Genomic DNA, 18,561 nt, shown 5'->3' with positions numbered 1-18,561 from the left:
CCTCTCCTTTTCCTCCTCTCCCCTCCCTCCTCTTCCCTCCTCCTCCTCCTCCTTCCTCTCCTTTTCCTCCTCTCCCCTCCCTCCTCTTCCCTCCCCCTCCTCCTCCTTCCTCTCCTTTTCCTCCTCTCCCCTCCCTCCTCTTCCCTCCCCCTCCTTCTCTTCCTCCTTCTCCTCCTCTCCCACCTTTTCAGTCCCCCTTTTTTCTTATTCTAAACACGTGCTGTCCCCTCTGCCTGGAATATCCTGCCCCCAGATATTTTTACCATTTTTTATTGACACAAAATTCACCTTTTTATAATATGCAACTCAGTAGTTTTTAGTATAGTAGATTCACATTGTGCAACCATCACTACTCTCTACTTCTAGAATATTCTCATCACCCCCCTAAACCTGGTATCCACTGGCAGTCACTCTTCATTCCCCCTCTTCCCATTCCCTGGCAGCCACTAATCTACTTTCTATCTCTGCAGATTGCCTATTCTGGACACTTCATAAAAATGAATTCATACTATAAGTGGTCCTTGTGACTAGCTTCTTCCCTGAACACTGTGTTTTGAGCCTCATCCGTGTTGTAGCATGGATCGGAACTAACTTCCTTCTGTGTCCCAACAATATTCCATTGTATGGATCTATCACAGTTCATCTGGTCATCAGTTGATAGGCAATGGGTTGTCCCATTTTTTGGCTCTTAAGAACAATGCTTCTGTGACCATTCTCATACTGTCTTACCTCTCATCGATAACCTTTAAAGAAACTCTGCTCACTTGGGCCAGCTGTATGTCTGGTGGCAGATGTGGGGCTCAGCACAGCCTTTCTTCTTCCTTCTTCTGTCAGCCTCACAAATGCCCCCCCCCATTAACACCCAATTGCCTTTGTTTTGGGTGGGAGTGTGGGCAGCACCTTGAGTGGTGTGTGTCTCCTGCTACCGACCACTTCCTTGAATTTGAGGAATAAGGTGGCTGATGGAAAAGGGTCTTCCAAGTAAAGCTTGCATAAACACAGTGCACCCCATTTTATGCAGGAAGAAGTTCCTGGTGCTGAAAGTTGTATGTGAGGTGCCCCACAGAAGGTAGCAATGTTCATTCATTTATTCATCAAGATGCCACATTGTGGCTGGAGTCTCAGGTGGCCTCATGGGTGGGGCCAGTTCTCTGTAGCCCTCGCCCAGATCATTCCTACAGAGAGAGCCCCTCAGAAGGTGCAAGCCTTTGTTTAGATGACTTCTGGCCACCTACTAGAGTCTGCCAGCCTCCAGGCAAAGGGAATACAAAGCAGAGCTTCTCCACCCTCCCCCAGCATGCCAACATGGAGCACCAGGGGCTGTGCTAGTTCCCTTCTGCTTCCCTCCCCTGGGCTTCCCATCCCCTCCCTTCCTGAAAACCACCTCCTGCAGGACTGTCCACCAAGACCAAAGGTTCCATGAGGACAGATGTCTGAGCTGCCTTGTTGGTTCTGGCGCACTCAGCCTTGAGCAGAGTGTCAGGATCATGGGAAAGATGATGACAACAATGATGACAAAGGCGAGGATGCTGGAGATATTTACTAAGGTTTCCTGTGTGGCAGGCATTACTCCATGTTCTTTACGTGTTTATGAACTCATTTAACCTTCGCACATGTTCTAGGAGGCTGATGCTAGTACTTCCATTTTACAGATATGGAAACTGAGACACATAGAGGTTAGATCATCTACTCAAAGTCACACAGCCTTCAAGATCTGAATGTCACAATCTAGCTCCAGAGCTCAGGCTTCTAACCACTGTGACAGTACTCACACATTCTCTATGTATATAAACATGCGGAAGGGTCCCAAAAAATGTATATGCATTTGAAGAGAGAGAAAAATTGTATTAAATTTGTAATACTCAAGTCACGTTTGACTTCTGCAATTACAAGAGGTGCTCAACGTGACTTGTTTTCATCTTTTGTTATCAGTATGTAGTATTACAGTTATTAAAATGTCCTTACTTAAAATGCACATATATATTTTTGGCATTCTCTGTGTGTGTGTATGTTGTTCTGGGATGGATGCTGGACACAGGGGACATAGCAGTGGCTTCATGAGAAGCCCTGCATGTCCTGGGGAAGAGTTAGGATCCCATGCTGAGGTTGTGCCCAGAGGACATCTCTCATTACTATTGCCCATGACTGAGAAAGGTAGCCTGGATGTGGGTCAGAACATAGGACTCGGAGGCCCACACTGTTGAGACTGGCACCTCCTGGGCCCATGTCATGCCAGGGTCTGGGGGCAGCTCCCTCTGCCCAGTCTCTAAGCAAAACCCCAATCCAGGCTGCCATCTAGGGAGGGAGCCTCGGCTTCCTGTCCATTGTCTACTTGGGGCGCACCCTGTGTGTTCCTGAGTGACCTGGAGAGGCAGGGAGGGAGGGAAAGGGGCCGGCCCAGAGCGCAGTCAGGGTGGGAGAAGGGAAACGAGAGGAGAAGATCTGGTGTTTTTCCTTGTTTGTGTTTTGTATTAAAGAAAACAAATAATATCCTTTGAGAAAACCATTAGACAAAGAACATCCTAAGGCCCAGAGGCCCCAGAGGCCCATTGTGGCTGCCTGGAGCCCGGAATTCATTCATTCTTTTTGGCTAGATCATTGGCGGCAAGAGAGACAGGGGTAGGAGGGAAGGATTGTTATTAAAATAGGTTTTGAAATGTATCATTCCCTCCCTAGCTCAGCAGGCATCCGGCCAAGTGGACAGGATGCCAAGGTCCCTGTGTCTCTCCCACTATCTTTTGGGGACACTCCCCCAACCTGGTCAGTCCCAGCATAGCCAGGCCACCCTAACCCTCCTCATAGTTGGGACTAATCCCTGTGAAGGCAAAATAGTGGAACCCTCCATTAGGAGCCTGACTCCAGAGGGCTGTATAACCAGACCCCAGAACCAGGAATGTTGGAGATAATTCACTGTATGACCTCTCTGGGCCTTGGTCTCCCTGTATATAATGTAGAGGTCTGGGCCAAATGGACTCTACTCTTTAGACTGGGCTCCTGTGCATGCCCAGGTCCCTGCAAGGAGCATGGAGGGCCACACTCAGGTTGCAGACTCTGCATCAGGCCTGTACCAAGCATTCCAGACCCAAGATTCCTAGGCCTAGGTACCCACTGCTCCACCCAGGCTGCCCTTTGTGGAATAGTACTGCTGTCTGCCGTGTCCCCACCGGAACACCCTTTTGTATTGGTTGTGGGTGGTAAGAACAGAGTTGGCGATCAGCCCAGCTTCTGCAAATAATTCTGCCTGGGGCCTGGCATTTGCAGGATCCACCCATGTTTAAACACAGGGTCTCTCACCAACCTTGATATAAATGTACAGCTACACATACCAGGTGTTCCAAAAGTCTACATACATAGGAAAATTATAGCTGGGAACATGTTCACCGTGAGTGGGAGAGAAGACGTCATGTGTACATAGAAACAAGTGGCCAACACATAGAAAGTATTTTGTAAAATTTTCTAATGAGTATTTTGTAAACAGAAGTATGTTAGGCTACAATTTCCCAAAAGACCATCCTTGGAATTTTCCGCAGTCCCAACTCCCCCCCTCCCACCCAGTCCCTTCTTTAAAGTTGAAAAAGTATTTAGCTATTTGTTTGAACATTTTCTTTATTTTTATTTTTTTATTTTTTTGCAGTTTTTGGCTGGAGCTGGGCTTGAACCCACCACCTCCGGCATATGGGGCCAGCGCCCTACTCCTCTGAGCCACAGGCGCCACCACATTTCCTTTTTTTAAAAAATCAGGCCCAGGTGAGATTCAAACTCATAGCCCTTGATTTGCAAAACCAATGCTCTAACCACTGAGCATGGCACTCAGCTTTGCACATTTTTCCTAGGCAGAATAGGAAGAGAGGATCTTGATAAAGTTCATATGGGGAAGCCTGGACTAAGATTACAAGGGTCATTTTCTCTGCACAGGGCTCAGGGTTCACAGAGTTTACCCCCCGGTCCTCTAAATAGCCCAGAGAAAAGAGTCTTAACATTCCCATTTTGTTAGGAATGAAGCAACTTGTCTGGGGCGTCAGTGAGAGAACACTGGCCAGAGCTCGGGGGCTCATTCTCTGTAAGACCTTCCACTGGCTCATTCACCTCTCTGGACCAGAGTGTCTTCATCTGTAATTTGAGGGCTTGGATATGATGAATTCCAAGGTTCCCTTTGTTCCCACCATTCTTTGATTCTGTAGTTCCAGCATCATTGACCTAATGGGAAATTCATCAACTCTTGCATTTTTTCAGTCTGGGTGTGGTGGTCAGAGTTTAGCCTCTCCAGACTCTGGGCTTCTCTCTGTTTCAGATGCTACCGTAGTCCATGAGGTCCCAGAGGTGCTGTGCTCTCTCTTAGAAGTAACTAATGCTCTTTCCTCCCTCACAACGCAGGGCTACCACCCGCTGCCCCATGAAGTGGAGATCGCGCACACCAAGAAGCTGTTCCGGAGAAGGAGAAATGACCGGAGGTAGGAGAGCCTCCGTCTTTGGATTTTCTTCTCCTGAGTTGGCTGTGTCGCTACCTCAGTTCTGGCCTATGTTTTGTGTTTCTTGGTCACCAGTTGATGCCTGTGAGATGAGGTTGGTGCCCTAATGGGATCAGTTACTGACTGAGGACTCCTATGTGGGCGAGGCAGCTCCACTTCTTTTGTTCTTGGGATTAGATCCCTTCAGGAGTCCAGCTGGAGGCCCACTGTCATTGCTGGCTCTTCCAAGCTGGCAGGGAGGGCAATGTCCAGGCTCTGCAGCTTAGAAGGAGGAATGTTCTTTCCACTGACCTCAGAGCAGCAGTGGCAGTCCTCAGGAACAGGACCTGGCCGGCTGTGTGTTTTGAGACATGGCCTCCAGGAGGCTCCCAGAACTCACAAGTTACAGGGTGTCTGTCCTTCCTTCTCCTTGTCATTGTCCCTGGAGTTGTCCCCAGGGAGTGCTGGCTGTGTTGTCCTAGGTGACACACAGACCAGCAGTGGCCCATGTTGCTGGACCCAAAGGCCTGGAGGATCCCATTGAAACTAAGGTAGAGCCAGGCCCTCCCTTGGGGCTCAGAGTCCTGGGTGACAGCAAGGGGCCAGGAAAGATGTAGTGAAGTAGCCCTGGACAGAACGAACACTGCGATTGGGCATCCTGGAATGTGTGCATTTATTTCTAAAAAGGTGCTCTTACAAGGAAAATCTTAAAGATGTATTTTCAGTGCAAAACTCCAGGTGCAGAAATAACCATGTTTTTGTTACGTGTGACCATTTGTGCAAAAGGGGGAGTTAGAGTGTATTTTTTTTTCTTGAACGTGCATAAATTATTTCTGGATGGGAATAGAAAAAAAGAAAGAACAAAAGGGCTTATGCCTGAGGAATTAAAATGAGGCATTCCTCTGTAGGGAATTTATTCTTAGATAAAGGTAATAGTTTATGGCTTTACTGTTTGTGAATAGAGAATGTTCTCCGAGAGCCAAGATGCAGCTACGGGAATCCCTTGCTCAGAGCACTGGTAACAGCTACTTTCATGCTGGGTGGGCATGCGGCCGACCCGTGTCTGGACCCTTCCCTCTGCATATAGGCTGCCAGCGCTGGTGTGGGATTGGGCACCCAGAATGCCTTGTCACCCACTGGTGGATTTAGTGGGTCCAGAACCAGTCAGAGAAGACAATGAATGTACAACTGGCTGGGAGGAAGGCAGCCCTGGCTGAGAAATCAGAACCACCGGTCATGAAAAGGGGAACGGAGCCGGGGTGTCAACCACACCCCAGCCCTGCCTTGACGGAGTCTGGCTGTTGCGTTGCATGTGCTGCCTGTTCGCCGTGCAGCTTTGCGGAGGCTAACTCCTGGCTTGGGGGTTCCTGGCAGAGGGAAGAAGTAGGAAGCACTCTGCAAGGAAAAATGGGGTCCACGGGGATCTGGGGAGCTGTCAGGCAGTGCAGAGGCATCCTGGCCCCTCCCTACTACATAGCCCTGTAGTCCCTGACGGGAGGGGAGGCCCAGAGCATGTGTCTCAGAGGTGTGGAAGTCTCCAAGGTCCCCAATAAGACTCACCCAGTGTCTGGGCTGGCCCACATGTCCATTTCTGGGCCAACTTGTCTCACTCAGCTAGAGTACCCTGGCCAGCGGCCAGCCTCCACAGGGCAGCAGCCCGCCTGGGCATGGAGGGAGAGGAGGAGCATACAATGACCGTGAAGCTGAGCTTCCGTTGGCCACACTCACACTAGCGAATGCCTGGGTTAGGTCAGCACATCCCACGAAGGACGTGGACCGGGCCACAGTCCAACAAAAGGCCATAAGGATGATTGAAAGCGTGGAAAGTATGTCCTGTGAGGAGGGCTGGGATGCATGCAAGGTTTATATGGAGAGATGAGGGCAGCTACCCCACCTCTGCAGGGACCAGACTAGAGCAATGGGCTTCAGCAGAAGGGCAGGATTTTCACCTGGGCTGGGCCAAAGGTACACTCAAGAAGTAAGCATCTTGACCAGCAGGGCCCAGACTCTGCAACTCAGGGCAGCAGACAGTAACCAAGCACGGAGCACAGGCTGGTCAGGGCGCCCCACCCTCTCCCTGGTCTGATGCATCACTCTCTCACAGCCCTGAGTGTCCTGGAATCCCATCCAACGGGGACTCTAGGAGAGGGGCAGGCAGCGGTATGGGTTAAGGACCTCAGTGTCTAAAAGTAGGGGCTTCCCACCCATGTCCTTCTTAAGAGATTATGACTGACATTTGAAGAGCAGCTACAAAGTATTGTCAGGTTGACCCCCGACCCTCCCAGCTAATGACTGATAGTAGTGGCCTCGGTAAGTGCCAGACCTTCCTATTTGACCTTGGTTGTTGACACTTTTGTATGGCAGGCTAACCTTCCTAATATTTTGAGTTTAAACTGTACTGAGAAGTGCTTGCATTCTCTGGGCACACCAGGCAGCAAAGGGGGAGGTGGCTGAAGGTTTGGTGACCAAAGACCACAGCTAGAATTTGTGTTATGCCTCTCGTCTCCCCTGTCATGTGAAGGGAAGCAGCCAGTTGTGACCCTAATATGCTGTCTCTGTGGCTCTCCTTGAATGCCTACAGTAGCCTGTGGCCTTTTGTCACCTGACATGTGACTGGAGTTGGTTCCTGATAGCCACAGACTCTGGGCATGTAGCTGAAGAGGGATTGTGTGACTCCCCACAGCCTGGACCAGGGCTTTGCAAACTGGGACCTAGAATCCTAGCCTTCCAGAAGTCTGTGTCCTACCCTGGTTCCAGCTGGACTCTCAGGGGTGGGGAGATTGTGTGTCCTACATCTTTTATTTCCTATAAAGTAGCCTTAAAGTCTCAGGCTATAAGCAAGCTAAGTAATGTAGCAGTCAAGGCACATATCCTGGGATTAGAGGCTAGATGGGAATCCTGCCTCCCCTGCTCACCAACTCTGTGATGGGGGCAAATTACTTCATATCTTGAAAGCTCTATTTTCTCTTCTGTAAAATGGGTCCACTAATTGGGAGGCTTAAACGAGCTCATTCTTATAAAGCACATAGAAACAGTTTTGGTGTTTTTTTGAGACAGTCTCCAGCTGCCGCCCTGGGTAGAGTGCTATAGCATCACAGCTCACAGCAACCTCCAACTCCTGGACTTATGCGATTCTCTTGCTTCAGCCTCCCAAGTAGCTGCGACTACAGGTGCCTGCTACAATGCCCAGCTACTTTTTGGTTGTAGTTGTCATTGTTGTTTGGCCGACCGGGCTGGATTCAAGCCTGCCAGCTCTGGTGTATATGGCTGGCGCCTTAGCCACTTGAGCTACAGGCGCCGAGCCCTAGAAACAGTCTTAATGCCACCTACAGGTGAGAGGGACCAAGGTGCAGAGGAAACCTGAAATGGGTGTGGAGTGCAGATGTCCATAGTGAGGGCTCGGTTTGTCCTGTGAGCCACACACATGCTAGGCTTGCTGTGGACCCAGAAAGCCTTGCCCTGCATTCCCTCCAGGGGCAGGGCCCCGGGATCTGTTGTTCCTTCCTTCTCCTGGATCAACTTTTAAAACTCTGCACCCACTGCCAAGCCCTCCCTGAGCCTGGGTGGGGAGGGAGGGCCCCTCCAGGGCTGCCATCTGCAGACGCTGCTCCTGCATTCCCTGGGCTGCTTCAAGTAGGTTGTGGATGTCTTTATCCATTTTGCAGAAAAAATTAAGCTCATGGATAGTTCAAAGGTTTTCTCCATAAGAATGTTCTTGAAATTTGAACAACTGGCAACCACTTATTTATTTTTGGAAGTTAGTAAAAGGCATTTGCCGATTTCAGACGAAATTGTTCATTTTAGGATGTAAATGTACTGAGTGAGTATTCCATGTGTCCCCCAAAGAGCAACATGCCTTTAGATGCCCTCTCCCCACACACTTTGGAGATCTGCTGCATGGAAAGGGGTCTGTTGGGGTTTGTCTCCCTCCCAGCATGCAGGGCAGTAGAGCAAAGTCTCTAGAGGGCTGAGGCCCTGGCCCATTGTCCGCATTCGCCCTGACTGAGGTCCCTCACCCTAGGGGATGGTTCTCTACTCCTCCCCCCACCCGACCCTGGCTCCATTTTAAGCGATGAACACACTGAAGCAATGAATGACAGCTGTGGTCAGTGTTCCCAAGGACACAGACTTTAGGATGAAGATAAAGTGGGCAGGGGCTTGTGCAGGAATGCTCTTGGGATGCACACCCATAGAAGGGAGGAGAGGACGCAGGACTGGGGAGGTCCGGCCCTACAGGGTTCTGAAGTTCAGGGAACTTTGTAGAGCTATCCCGAGATGGATTAAAGGGGCAGCCCTTTATGCCTTCATGACCATTGGTCATCAAGTGGAGAGGTGTGACCCTGGGCTGGGCAGTGCTTGTCAGCCAGCAGTTTTCCTGGAGGGCTGAGGGCTGTCTGCATAGTCCTTCGGCAGCTGGGAGGGAGTACTTTGTTCCACCCGGGGAATCTGGGCAGTGTGTCATGGAAATCACTGCGGTGAAGCACCATTCAACTCTCCTGCCAGGCTGATTCAACTGTGCCGAGTGCTGCATTTTGTGCCACAGAGAACACCTAACGTGCAGGGTGTGCCTCTTAGACAATGGCACTCTGGCTTGAAAATTCACGAGAACCGTGTGCACTATGGTCTGGCATCCACATGTTAATATGGAAGAAGTTCAGAGAAAGGAGCCATCTTGGGAGATGGTTCTGGAATGCTTCCTGGAGGAGGTGGGGATTGAACTACCAATGAGACTCCAGGAGGATTTGGAAGAGAGGTGGGAGGGTGGGAAGAGGAGCATGGACATCACAGCTAAACAGGCATTGGAGCCTGAGACTCCCCACCTCCCAGTAGTCGCCCTACATGACTTCCAGAAGCAGAACCAGAAGGCTAGAGCTCTCCACAGCCACGACCCCCAACCAAACTAAATAGAGACGAATAGCCGGAGCCTGTAGGCTCCTGAGGACCTGGGCCCAGACTGTTCGTCTCTGCAGACCCTGCAGGCTCCGAGCCCAGCCTCTCAACCTGGAGAGGAGGTGGCTAATGGAGGCATTAGTGGTCATCGCACCATGCCCGTGTGGCTGGGCAGACAGGAGCACCTTCTGCAAATTAATTTGTTTCATTAAGTGAGGTCTCAGAGCGGTTAATTTACTCCACGTGCAAAGGAGACTGAAAGGAAGAAGGAAGCAATACCTTGGCCATCCCAGCTAGCGTCAGATTACTCTGCAGGGCGAGAGGTGGGGAACAGGCTGTCTCCTGCCTAGCTGGGCTGCACACTGGACACTGCCGAGTGGTCATAGCCCACAGCAACCCTTGTTGTCTCTATCCTACAATTGACTGTGACTATGGCTTGGCGTCCTCTAATTGTGAAACCAGTCAAGAATCTCGTTCCTCCCTCTCTTCCTCTGCCAACATGTACCCAAACCTAAGTGCCAGCCCTTGGATTGGAGTTCGCAAGCTCTCTGTGACATCACCTAAGTCACTGATCAAAATGAACAAGACGTTTGGAGTTAGTGGTGATGGCTGTGCAACGTTGCAAATAGACTAAAAATCACTTTGTATATAATTCTGCATCTTCTGCCCCATCAGTGGCCTCATGCTTTGCTCTGCCTTCTTGCTCTAAATATGAAACGATAATTTTAGAGTTATCATTGATATTTTTTAGCCCCACTCCTTGACTCTGCTCCGACTACCCCAGGCTTCCATTGTCATCCTGGTCATAACCATTCTGGAATGCACCTCGTCCCTCTTTTGCACATCTGGGCTTTAAAGGGAAGAATTTTGTGAAATGTAAATTATATCTCAATTAAAAAAACTTTTTTTGCAATGAATAGGGCAGGTCCCAGGATGAAGTGATGTAGCAAGTAAAATACCCCTTCAGACTCGACGACGTTTGCAGGTTTCCCCATGTATCAGGCTAGTAACTCTTTGAGAAAAGGACATAGAATTGGTCTGGTGGGAGTTGGTCTGCGGGAACCTGTGCTAGCTGTTAGTGATTTAACTATCTGTTTAGAATCTCTTTAGATGAGATGATGTCTATATTTTTCTGATTTTTAAAAATTAGATTATATGTGTTTGTGCCTAGCTACAGTCTCTAGCACTTTTGTTGTATTATTCAGGGTTTTCCAGAAAAACAGAACTAATAGGATATATTGAGGGGAGAGAAAGAGAGAGAGACTGACTGCAGGAATTGGCTCAGGAGAGAGTAAGAAGTCCCTTCCTCCACTGCAAGCTGCAGAACCAGGAAAGCCAGTGGTATCATTCACTCCAAGACCAAAGCCGAGAGCCAGTATGACAGTAAACACACAGTGTGTTGCAGTGTTCAAGGGTAGGGTAAGATGAATGTCCCAGCTCAAGAAGAGAAAAAGAGCAAATTCTCCCTTCTTATCTCCTTCTATTCAGACCCTCAACATAGGTGGGGCCAACCCACATTGGTGAGAGCAATTTTTACTAAGTTTACTGATGCAAAACATCCTCACAAACACACCCCAAGATGTTTTGCCAGTTATCTCTGCATCCCTTAGCCTAGTCACACATAAAATTAACCCTCCCATCCTGTTCTCCAGGATTCCTCAGACATGGTCAGGGGCTGCTAATGATCTCAGGTAACGATATCTCTTGTCCTGACCAATATTGCCCCATCTTTCATGTAAAAAGGTGAGAACTCAAAGCACCTGTTGCTCTCCTGTGATCTTCTCCTAGGCCCTTAGCATCCTACGGATGCTCCGGTGGAGTCTGCCTTTTCTGGGTCAGCTCTTGTTCTCTGGTGGAAGGCAAACTTGAGGTTGGGCAGGACTGCTTTCTTTTAGCCACCTCTTAATTCTGCATCTTCTGCCCCATCAGTGGCCTCATGCTTTGCTCTGCCTTCTTGCTCTAAATACGAACCGGTAATTTTAGAGTTATCATGGATATTTTTTAGCCCCACTCCTTGACTCTGCTCCGACTACCCCAGGCTTCCATTGTCATCCCTGGTCATAACCATTCTGGAATACACCTCATCCCTCTTTTGCACATCTGGGCTTATGGCAGGGGCCCTCGGGGATACCCAGTGCTTCCTGAACCCCTTCTCCTTTAAGTCACAGCTGCTGTCCAGAGCTTGCTGCTCTCTTTAGCATCTCACATCACACCAGTCATGGGGTCCTTCATCCTACAAAAATGACTAAGTCCCCCAGATCTTGCCCAGTAGGAACTGATTGGGAGAGTCCTGCATCTACCCGTCAGCTGATTTGCACAAGTTGTTAAGTTAGCCGTTTTGGAAGTATAGTTGATCCTCATTACTGGTGGATTTCATATTTGTATATTCGCCTACTTGCTAAAACTTAATATGGAACACCAAAGTCAATACTCTTGTTTTTGTGGCCCTACATCCACCTGAGTTGCTCAACCGATAGGATCCCAGCTGAGGTCAGGCAAGGTGACACTAGGCCTTCTTGTTTTAGCTCTTCATGTTGTAAATAAGGATCTTTTCATGGTATACTTGGTGCTATGTTTTTCACATTTTTGTGCTTTTTGGGGTGAATTTGCTGTTTAAGATGGCCCCTAAGAATAGTGCTGAAGTGCTTTGTACTGTTCCCAAGAGCAAAGAGGCTGTGATATGCCTTCTAGAGAAAATGCATGTGTTAGATGAGCTTCATTCAGGCATGAGTTATAGTGCTGCCGCTGTGAGTTCAATGTTAACAAATCAACAGTGTATATTAAATAAGGTGTCTTCGAGCAGAAACGCACATACAACAAGGTTATGTATTGATCCATTGGTGACCAGAGGCTGGCAGGAAACCAACCCTGTATTTCCCCTAGGAATCAGTGTTCCCTATTTCAGTGTTTGTGGTGACATTATAGAACTATGGTAAATAATGAGAATCAACTGTACTTGCCCTTTAAAACGGGGCAGAGAGATGCTGGTGGTAAAGGAATATGCTGTGAACAATGGGATTTTAGACCTGAATGATGGCTCTTCTTCCCCTGGTGGTGGCAGCAGAGATGGCGGCTGAGACGGGGGTCAGGCAGGATGCTGATGATTCTCCTGCCTGGTTTCCCTGAGCAGGCCTCTGCGTCATTTGCACCATCCTGGGATGACACCATTGCTGAAGCCCTACAGATGGCTCAGCCCTGCAGTGACTGTCACTGCCACCCTGTCATCAGGAACCCAGGGACCGCGAGACAGATCCATGCTCACATTGCCCACGGTTTGTCTTTCTATCCCAGCAAGGAAATTGCCCTCATTAAGTCCCTGCTAAAGATAGATAAGAAAATGGGACAGGCAAACCCCCACCTGGCAGGCAGCCCTGTCAGATTCTAAGCAAAATGAGTCAGATAGGAATTATTTTTAGGATCCTTCTCCTCCTCCCTCATGCACACCCCCAAGCAGCCTCTCTCTTGGAAAGAAGAGCAGCTCATTTCTTCAAGCCAGATGTCCAGGGCCATCTCTGATAGAAGCCCCTGATGGGCCTAGAGAAGACCCCAGGCTTTATACAAATTGTGGCGGTCCAGATGATCCTGTGTACAGTGCAGCTGCCTCCGCCCGCGCTCCTGGGCAGAGCCAGCAGCTGTGGAGCGATCCCCATCCAGGCAGGCCCAGGGCTTGGCTGTGAGTGATATAGCTTCCCTGGATCTCCAGGCTCAGGACTTCCTCTCACTATCACATATCACATTTTATGGGCTACACGGTCCTGGGGTCCCTTGCTCAGCAGGACCCATATCTATGTGAGGGCCACATGGGCGTAAGAGGTGACCTGCAGTGCATTTTGACAGAGCTCTGGGTGCCAGCTCTGCCCACCAGGCAGTGAGCATCTCCCAGTTCTGTACCCACCATTGGAAAGCTGAGCATTGTTCTTTCTGAATCACCCTCATCCATTTCCCCAGCGGTTAGAATTCACTCAGACCCCTTACGCCACTGTTTTTAAACCTGTTTAATCTCACAGCACACTTGAACCTAGTTAAACTTCCACGGCACACTTAAATTATGTTGATCAAAAAAAGAGAGTGAGAAAATAAAAGGAATATACTTACTGTGCTTCGAACGGCTTTCAAAAATAATTAATGGTCTTTAAAATTTTTCACAGCACACCTAAGATTCTCTCATGGCGCACCAGTGTGCCATGCCACACCGGCTGAAAATCCCTACCGTAACCCCTAAATAGGGCAAAGAAAGGACACTCAGGGTAAGCAAAGTGACGGAAGAGGAGGCAGCAGGCACATACCTTGCAGCCTGGAGGGCAGGAGGGCTGCCAACTAGGAAATTGGCCCGAGGGAGACAAATGCCCTCTCACAGGGTCTGTGCCTAGATGGATGGAGACTGACATCCCAGGGCAGGGCAGAGGTTTCCTCCTCAGAGATCTCACAAACACTAACTCCCAACCCTTTATCCCTCACTGGATCCCCAGGTGACCTGGCCTGTGGCACCAAGTGAGCCCCACCCTGCTTGGAGGCACTGTAGATGGTGGGCAGCCCAGGCCCTGGACCAGGCTCACATGGCTTCCAGACCAGCTCATCCCTTAGCAGCCAGGGAACCTGGGGAAAATAAGGACCCTAGACAAGCCATTCTTCTTACCCTCTCCAAAGGCCCCAGTGTGCAGCCTGTAGGAATGCCATCAGATGACACGTGACCCTGTGCCTGGCTCTGAGTCACAGACCATGCATCCCCTCTCCTTTCTGATCTTCTCTCCTGGGACCCGCCACCCTGTCAGGATGTGAGGAAGGAAAGGACATCAGACCAGGAATCATGCAGTCTAGGTTTTTATCCTTGTGGCACGGTCCAGGGCAATTCCCTTACACTGGGGGTCTATAGTTTTCTCAGCTACAAAATGGGGTTCTCACTCCAACTCTAAAACAATTGCAAGGCCAAAAACAAAAAAAAAGTACTTTCCAGGAATATTCCATTCCACTGTGGGGTGGACAAGACAGAACGAGAGATTCTCCAGAGGCTGGTGGGGCTTTCCGTACAAATAAGCCATGTCCTGTGAATCTCCAGCCCGGCCTGGTGCCCTGTCCAGAAAGTTCCAGAAAGGCAGGCTGTGTCTGCTGCTCCTGTGCACATCTTTTCTCCCCCAGCTCTGGTCCAGGTCTTCACACTCTCAGCTGATCTCAGCATCTTGAGATCAGATGCTGCATGGGACCGCCTCACTCCTAGAGTCACACATCCCACTATGCTCATGGAGGTAGCAGGTTACGTGTGCCGTGAGTTCTGAGGGTCACGATGCTGGGCCCACAGCAAGCCTGGGCCAACCTCAGCCCAGCCTGGAGGTCACTTAGGGATTTCACCAGCACTCCCAAAGCACTCACTGTGCCCAGGTTATGGTTTGAATCTTTTACAAATATTAGTTCATACAATCTTCCTAGAAGCCCTTGGAAGGAGATGCTATTTTTATTTCCATTTCACAGATGAGGAAAGTAACTTGCCCAGAGAAGTGAAACACCCCCAATGGTCTGGCTTCAGTACCTGCGCGCCTAACCACCTCCCTGCTGGGAACCTTCCCTCTGTTCCTCCTCTGATTACTCAGCTCCCCCCTGCCATGCCCCTCATTCCCTCACTACCCTCTTCATGTACCACCTGACTACTCACCCAACTGACTCACATGCACGGGAGTATGTGATCTTCCTTGGGGGAGGGGAGCTACTCTTCCCGTAGACTGAGGACTGCTGCATAATTCAAATGAATGAATGAATGAATGGTGAGATTTCAGATGGAACCCCTAGACAGGGCTGCCCACCTTCCTGCCTTCTCTTCCCCTTCATTAGATCAATGCTGCCCTTGGGACGATTCATGAGTAGATGTATTTAAGAAGTCCCTGGGGCAGATCACACCGGACTCCACTTGGTGAGCAGCCAGAAGAAGGGTGGTGAGAGCTCTGCAGTGGTAGACATCTCAGGGGAGGGCAGTGTGGCTAGGGGAGCTCCCTCCAGCTGTCAGTTCCCCCAGTCCCAGGAGGATAAGTCCAGGGCATGGGGGTGCCTTTGACTCCCTAAGGCTCCCCAGCAGTGATGGGGAAACAGTTGTTAAAAATACCAGAGCCTTCCTGCCTGGGTCAGCATTTACCCTGAGCTCTGAGAGTTATTTCTAAGTCTTCCCAGTAATTTAATTTTAGCCATTTATTCCAATACGTGTGTTTGGGGGAAGCCAAGGTGGCCTCTATTATGGTTTAGAGTATTTTGGGAGGCCCTGGTTTCCAGAAGTGATGCAGGGGCTCAGTTAGGAAAGACAACAGCAAACAGAAATAAAATGACTCTCAAGAAGACAAGCCCTTGGGTCCCCAGAGGTGGTTCTGTACTTCACACTCGTGGGGAAATGAAGATGAAGGCGTCCTCTGGGTGCCCAGGGTAGTCATCTCTGAAGTGGCAGCTGTCTGAGCACCTGCAGGAATCTCAGTGTCCCTCTAATTGAGGACTGGATGGAGCTGCCCATGCTTTCCAGCTCAGCCTGTAGAGACAGAGGCACAATAGCCTGAGTAACAGCAGCAGACAGGCCCCGATCAATGGCAGGCTCTGCAGGGCCACCTTGTATGTGGACACCCAAACTCACCAAGAGTGCCTTGGAGGAATCACTGGCTAGCTCGGACCTTTCAAACAGGCCGTCAGAAACCCCTCCCAGCGCCCCTCCAACTCCCATGCTCCCTGTAGACTCAGCCTGAGCTACCTGCCCTTAGCCCTGTCCCCACCCATTGTCCTCACTCACTGTGTTCTCCAGACCCCAGTCCTCTCACGGTTCCATGAACAGGCCTGGCTCACTCCTGCCCTGTCCTGGCCAGCCGCTGTGCAGCCCCCCTCGCACCTGACTCTTGCTCTTGCTGGCTTCCTCTTACTTTGCAGGTTCTGCCCCACTCCTTTCCACTCCCCCCCACTCCCCCCACCCATTACCATTGAAGTCCCTAATCATCCTCCCTTGATCCTTTTTCCTGACCTTCTGTACAGTTGCTGGGTGGGGGTGGGGTGGGGTCAGGCCTGGCACAGTGATAAAGCGTTCCCTGCCACACATGAGCACCCCGGCTCACCTGGAGCAGGTGCAGCTGCTGGGGGTTTCGGCGTGGAGGACACTCATTCATTTGTGTCTGGGAGGGTAAGCCCCTGTACCCTGAGTCACCCCTGCAGCATAATCTGCACTGACACCCCTCCTGCAGGAATATGACTGCCCTTGAATTGACTTTGAACTCTGTCTTTCAGCTTCAAGGGGAGGATTTGGTGGACAAAGGATCCAGTTTCAGGCGAATTGCTTGCTGGGACTGATACTGAACTCAGGAAAGGACGTGTGTGGACTTGAAACAAAGATGGGAAATGTTTTTAGAAAGAAGAAAATATGATACGGGGCCATGTGCATGTTTGGTCTGGTGGCCTGTGTGGCCAGCAAACACGTGTTCCAGGTTGGCTCTGCATGTCAGGGAGCAGATGGCTTGGCCTGGTCACCCTGAACAGGAAGCCTGGTGCCTTTGAGCTGGGAGCTGCAGCCATGGTGCAGAGAAGCTTGGTGGGTGCCGGGGCAGGATTTTGACTTTGCCTTGATATTACAGAGGGTTTGGGTGCTCAGTCAGGACTGGGGCAGAGCCCACAAAGACTGTCCCAATTCCTGTCCCACTTCCGCTCCTAGGACAGCAGGGGAGTCTCTGCACACCTTCCTGGTCAAGCCCCACCATGTGTCCCTGAGCTTCCTTATTCTGTGAGGCATTGAGGAGACCATCTCTGCCTCCTCACCCACCTCCTTTGGTGAGGACAAGGATGAGCTCCCAGCACCCTGTACCTCAGATTTACTGCTCCTGCATCCCATCCTGTGAAGTGGGGTGTGTCAGCAGTTAATCTGCCTTAAAATGAATAACCCAGGGCAGGTCACTTGGCATTTTTTCTCCTGTCTTCCATGATTACCTAGAGTTAAGGAGAATGATCCAGTCTCCAGCACACTGAGAAGTGTGTGTGGCTTGAGCTAGGGGGTGTCACGTTTTCCAAAAGCAGGAGTTTTTGCTCTTAGAAGCCCACAACCATCCCATTTGAGGCAAATACCTGCTTTACCTCGACCTTCATTGCCTGGGAGTCACAGAGCATGAGCCACTGCGGGACCCACCTTCTAACAAATGTGTCAGCGGCCCCTTGAGTGTGCTGAGTTATCCAGACCTGTTTGAGTCTTGTTACTACATGTGTAGCCTCAGGGCATCCCTTCACCGCTCTGAGGCATGCTTCTCGTCTGTAAACCGGGCATCCACCTTGTCCTTTGAACTTGCAGTGCAAAGGAGATGATACTCAGGAAGCAGAGAGAGTGTCAAAGGCTACACAAACATGAGTTTGTGTCTGAGTTATACACCTTAGTGTTTCTAGTTGGGTGTGAATGTGTGTGTGAGATTGCTTTCGGGACTCTGCCAGTCATCATTTCCCATGACAGTTTGCTGGAAATGGAGCATGGCCTCCATGTCTGTAGTCATTATCTTATTGCAGCATAACAAATTGCCCCCAAACTTAGAGCTTAAAACAAATATTTATGATCTTACACAGTTTCTGGGGGGCAGGAATCCAGGGGCAGCTCTTGAGATTGTCGGGGTGGGGGGCGGGGATGCAGGTGTTGAGGCAGTGCGGGGTTGGGGAAGGAGCAGCTTCAAGCTCACACCCAAGGGTGTTGGCAGGTCTCAGTTCCTCACTAGCTATTGGTCACAGGGGCCCCTCTCCACAGGCAGCTTGTGACATAGCAGCTCCCTTGTCCCAGAGTATGGTCCAAAGGAGAGACAGACGCCAGTGAGACAGACAGACACCAGGATGGACGCTGCAGTGTTTTTACAACCTGATCTTGGAAATGTCACACAGTCATTTCTACCATCTTCTGTCGGTCACCCAGACTAACCTTGGTGTGCTGTGGGAGGGGCTATGTAAGGGTGTGAATTCCAGGAGATGGGGCTCCCTGGGGACCATCTTGGAGGCTGTCTGTGACAGCACATCCTCTTGCTCCCAGTGATTCACATCCCTCCTACGTGCAGAATACACTCACCCCTTCCAGTGTCTCATGTGTGTCCAGAATCTCATCCTTCTAGACCATTCTCAGATGCAGATGAGGCTCTCAGGGCATAGTTCCACAGCTTCTCTGGTACAGTGCCTTCTGGATCTCTATGCCTGTAGTTTAAGTTTGCTCCCCTTCTGCCCCCCATTGACACACACATCCCAACATTGG

At 50.2% G+C, this 18,561-nt stretch overlaps 1 protein-coding gene across 7 annotated transcripts in view; it reads left to right on the top strand.

Annotated features, from left to right (window-relative positions):
- CTIF (cap binding complex dependent translation initiation factor) overlaps positions 1-18,561 on the top strand; it is a 308,199-nt gene that overhangs the window by 154,765 nt on the left and 134,873 nt on the right. For all 7 annotated transcript variants that reach the window (XR_002772049.1, XM_023510269.1, XM_023510268.1 and 4 more), the window contains one exon: positions 4,375-4,451. Coding sequence is in view for 6 of the 7 variants with exons in the window: in XM_023510269.1 (XP_023366037.1) it covers positions 4,375-4,451 (77 nt within the window). In the remaining variant the exon portion in view is untranslated. The remainder of the gene's footprint in view (positions 1-4,374; positions 4,452-18,561) is intronic.

This window comes from Otolemur garnettii, unplaced genomic scaffold (assembly GCF_000181295.1).
Source record: "Otolemur garnettii isolate 467f Iridium unplaced genomic scaffold, OtoGar3 scaffold00012, whole genome shotgun sequence".
In the NCBI taxonomy this organism is placed as follows: Eukaryota; Metazoa; Chordata; class Mammalia; order Primates; family Galagidae; genus Otolemur; species Otolemur garnettii.
Note: the sequence above shows the minus strand (reverse complement) of the source record. Positions and strands in the feature narration are given on the sequence as shown.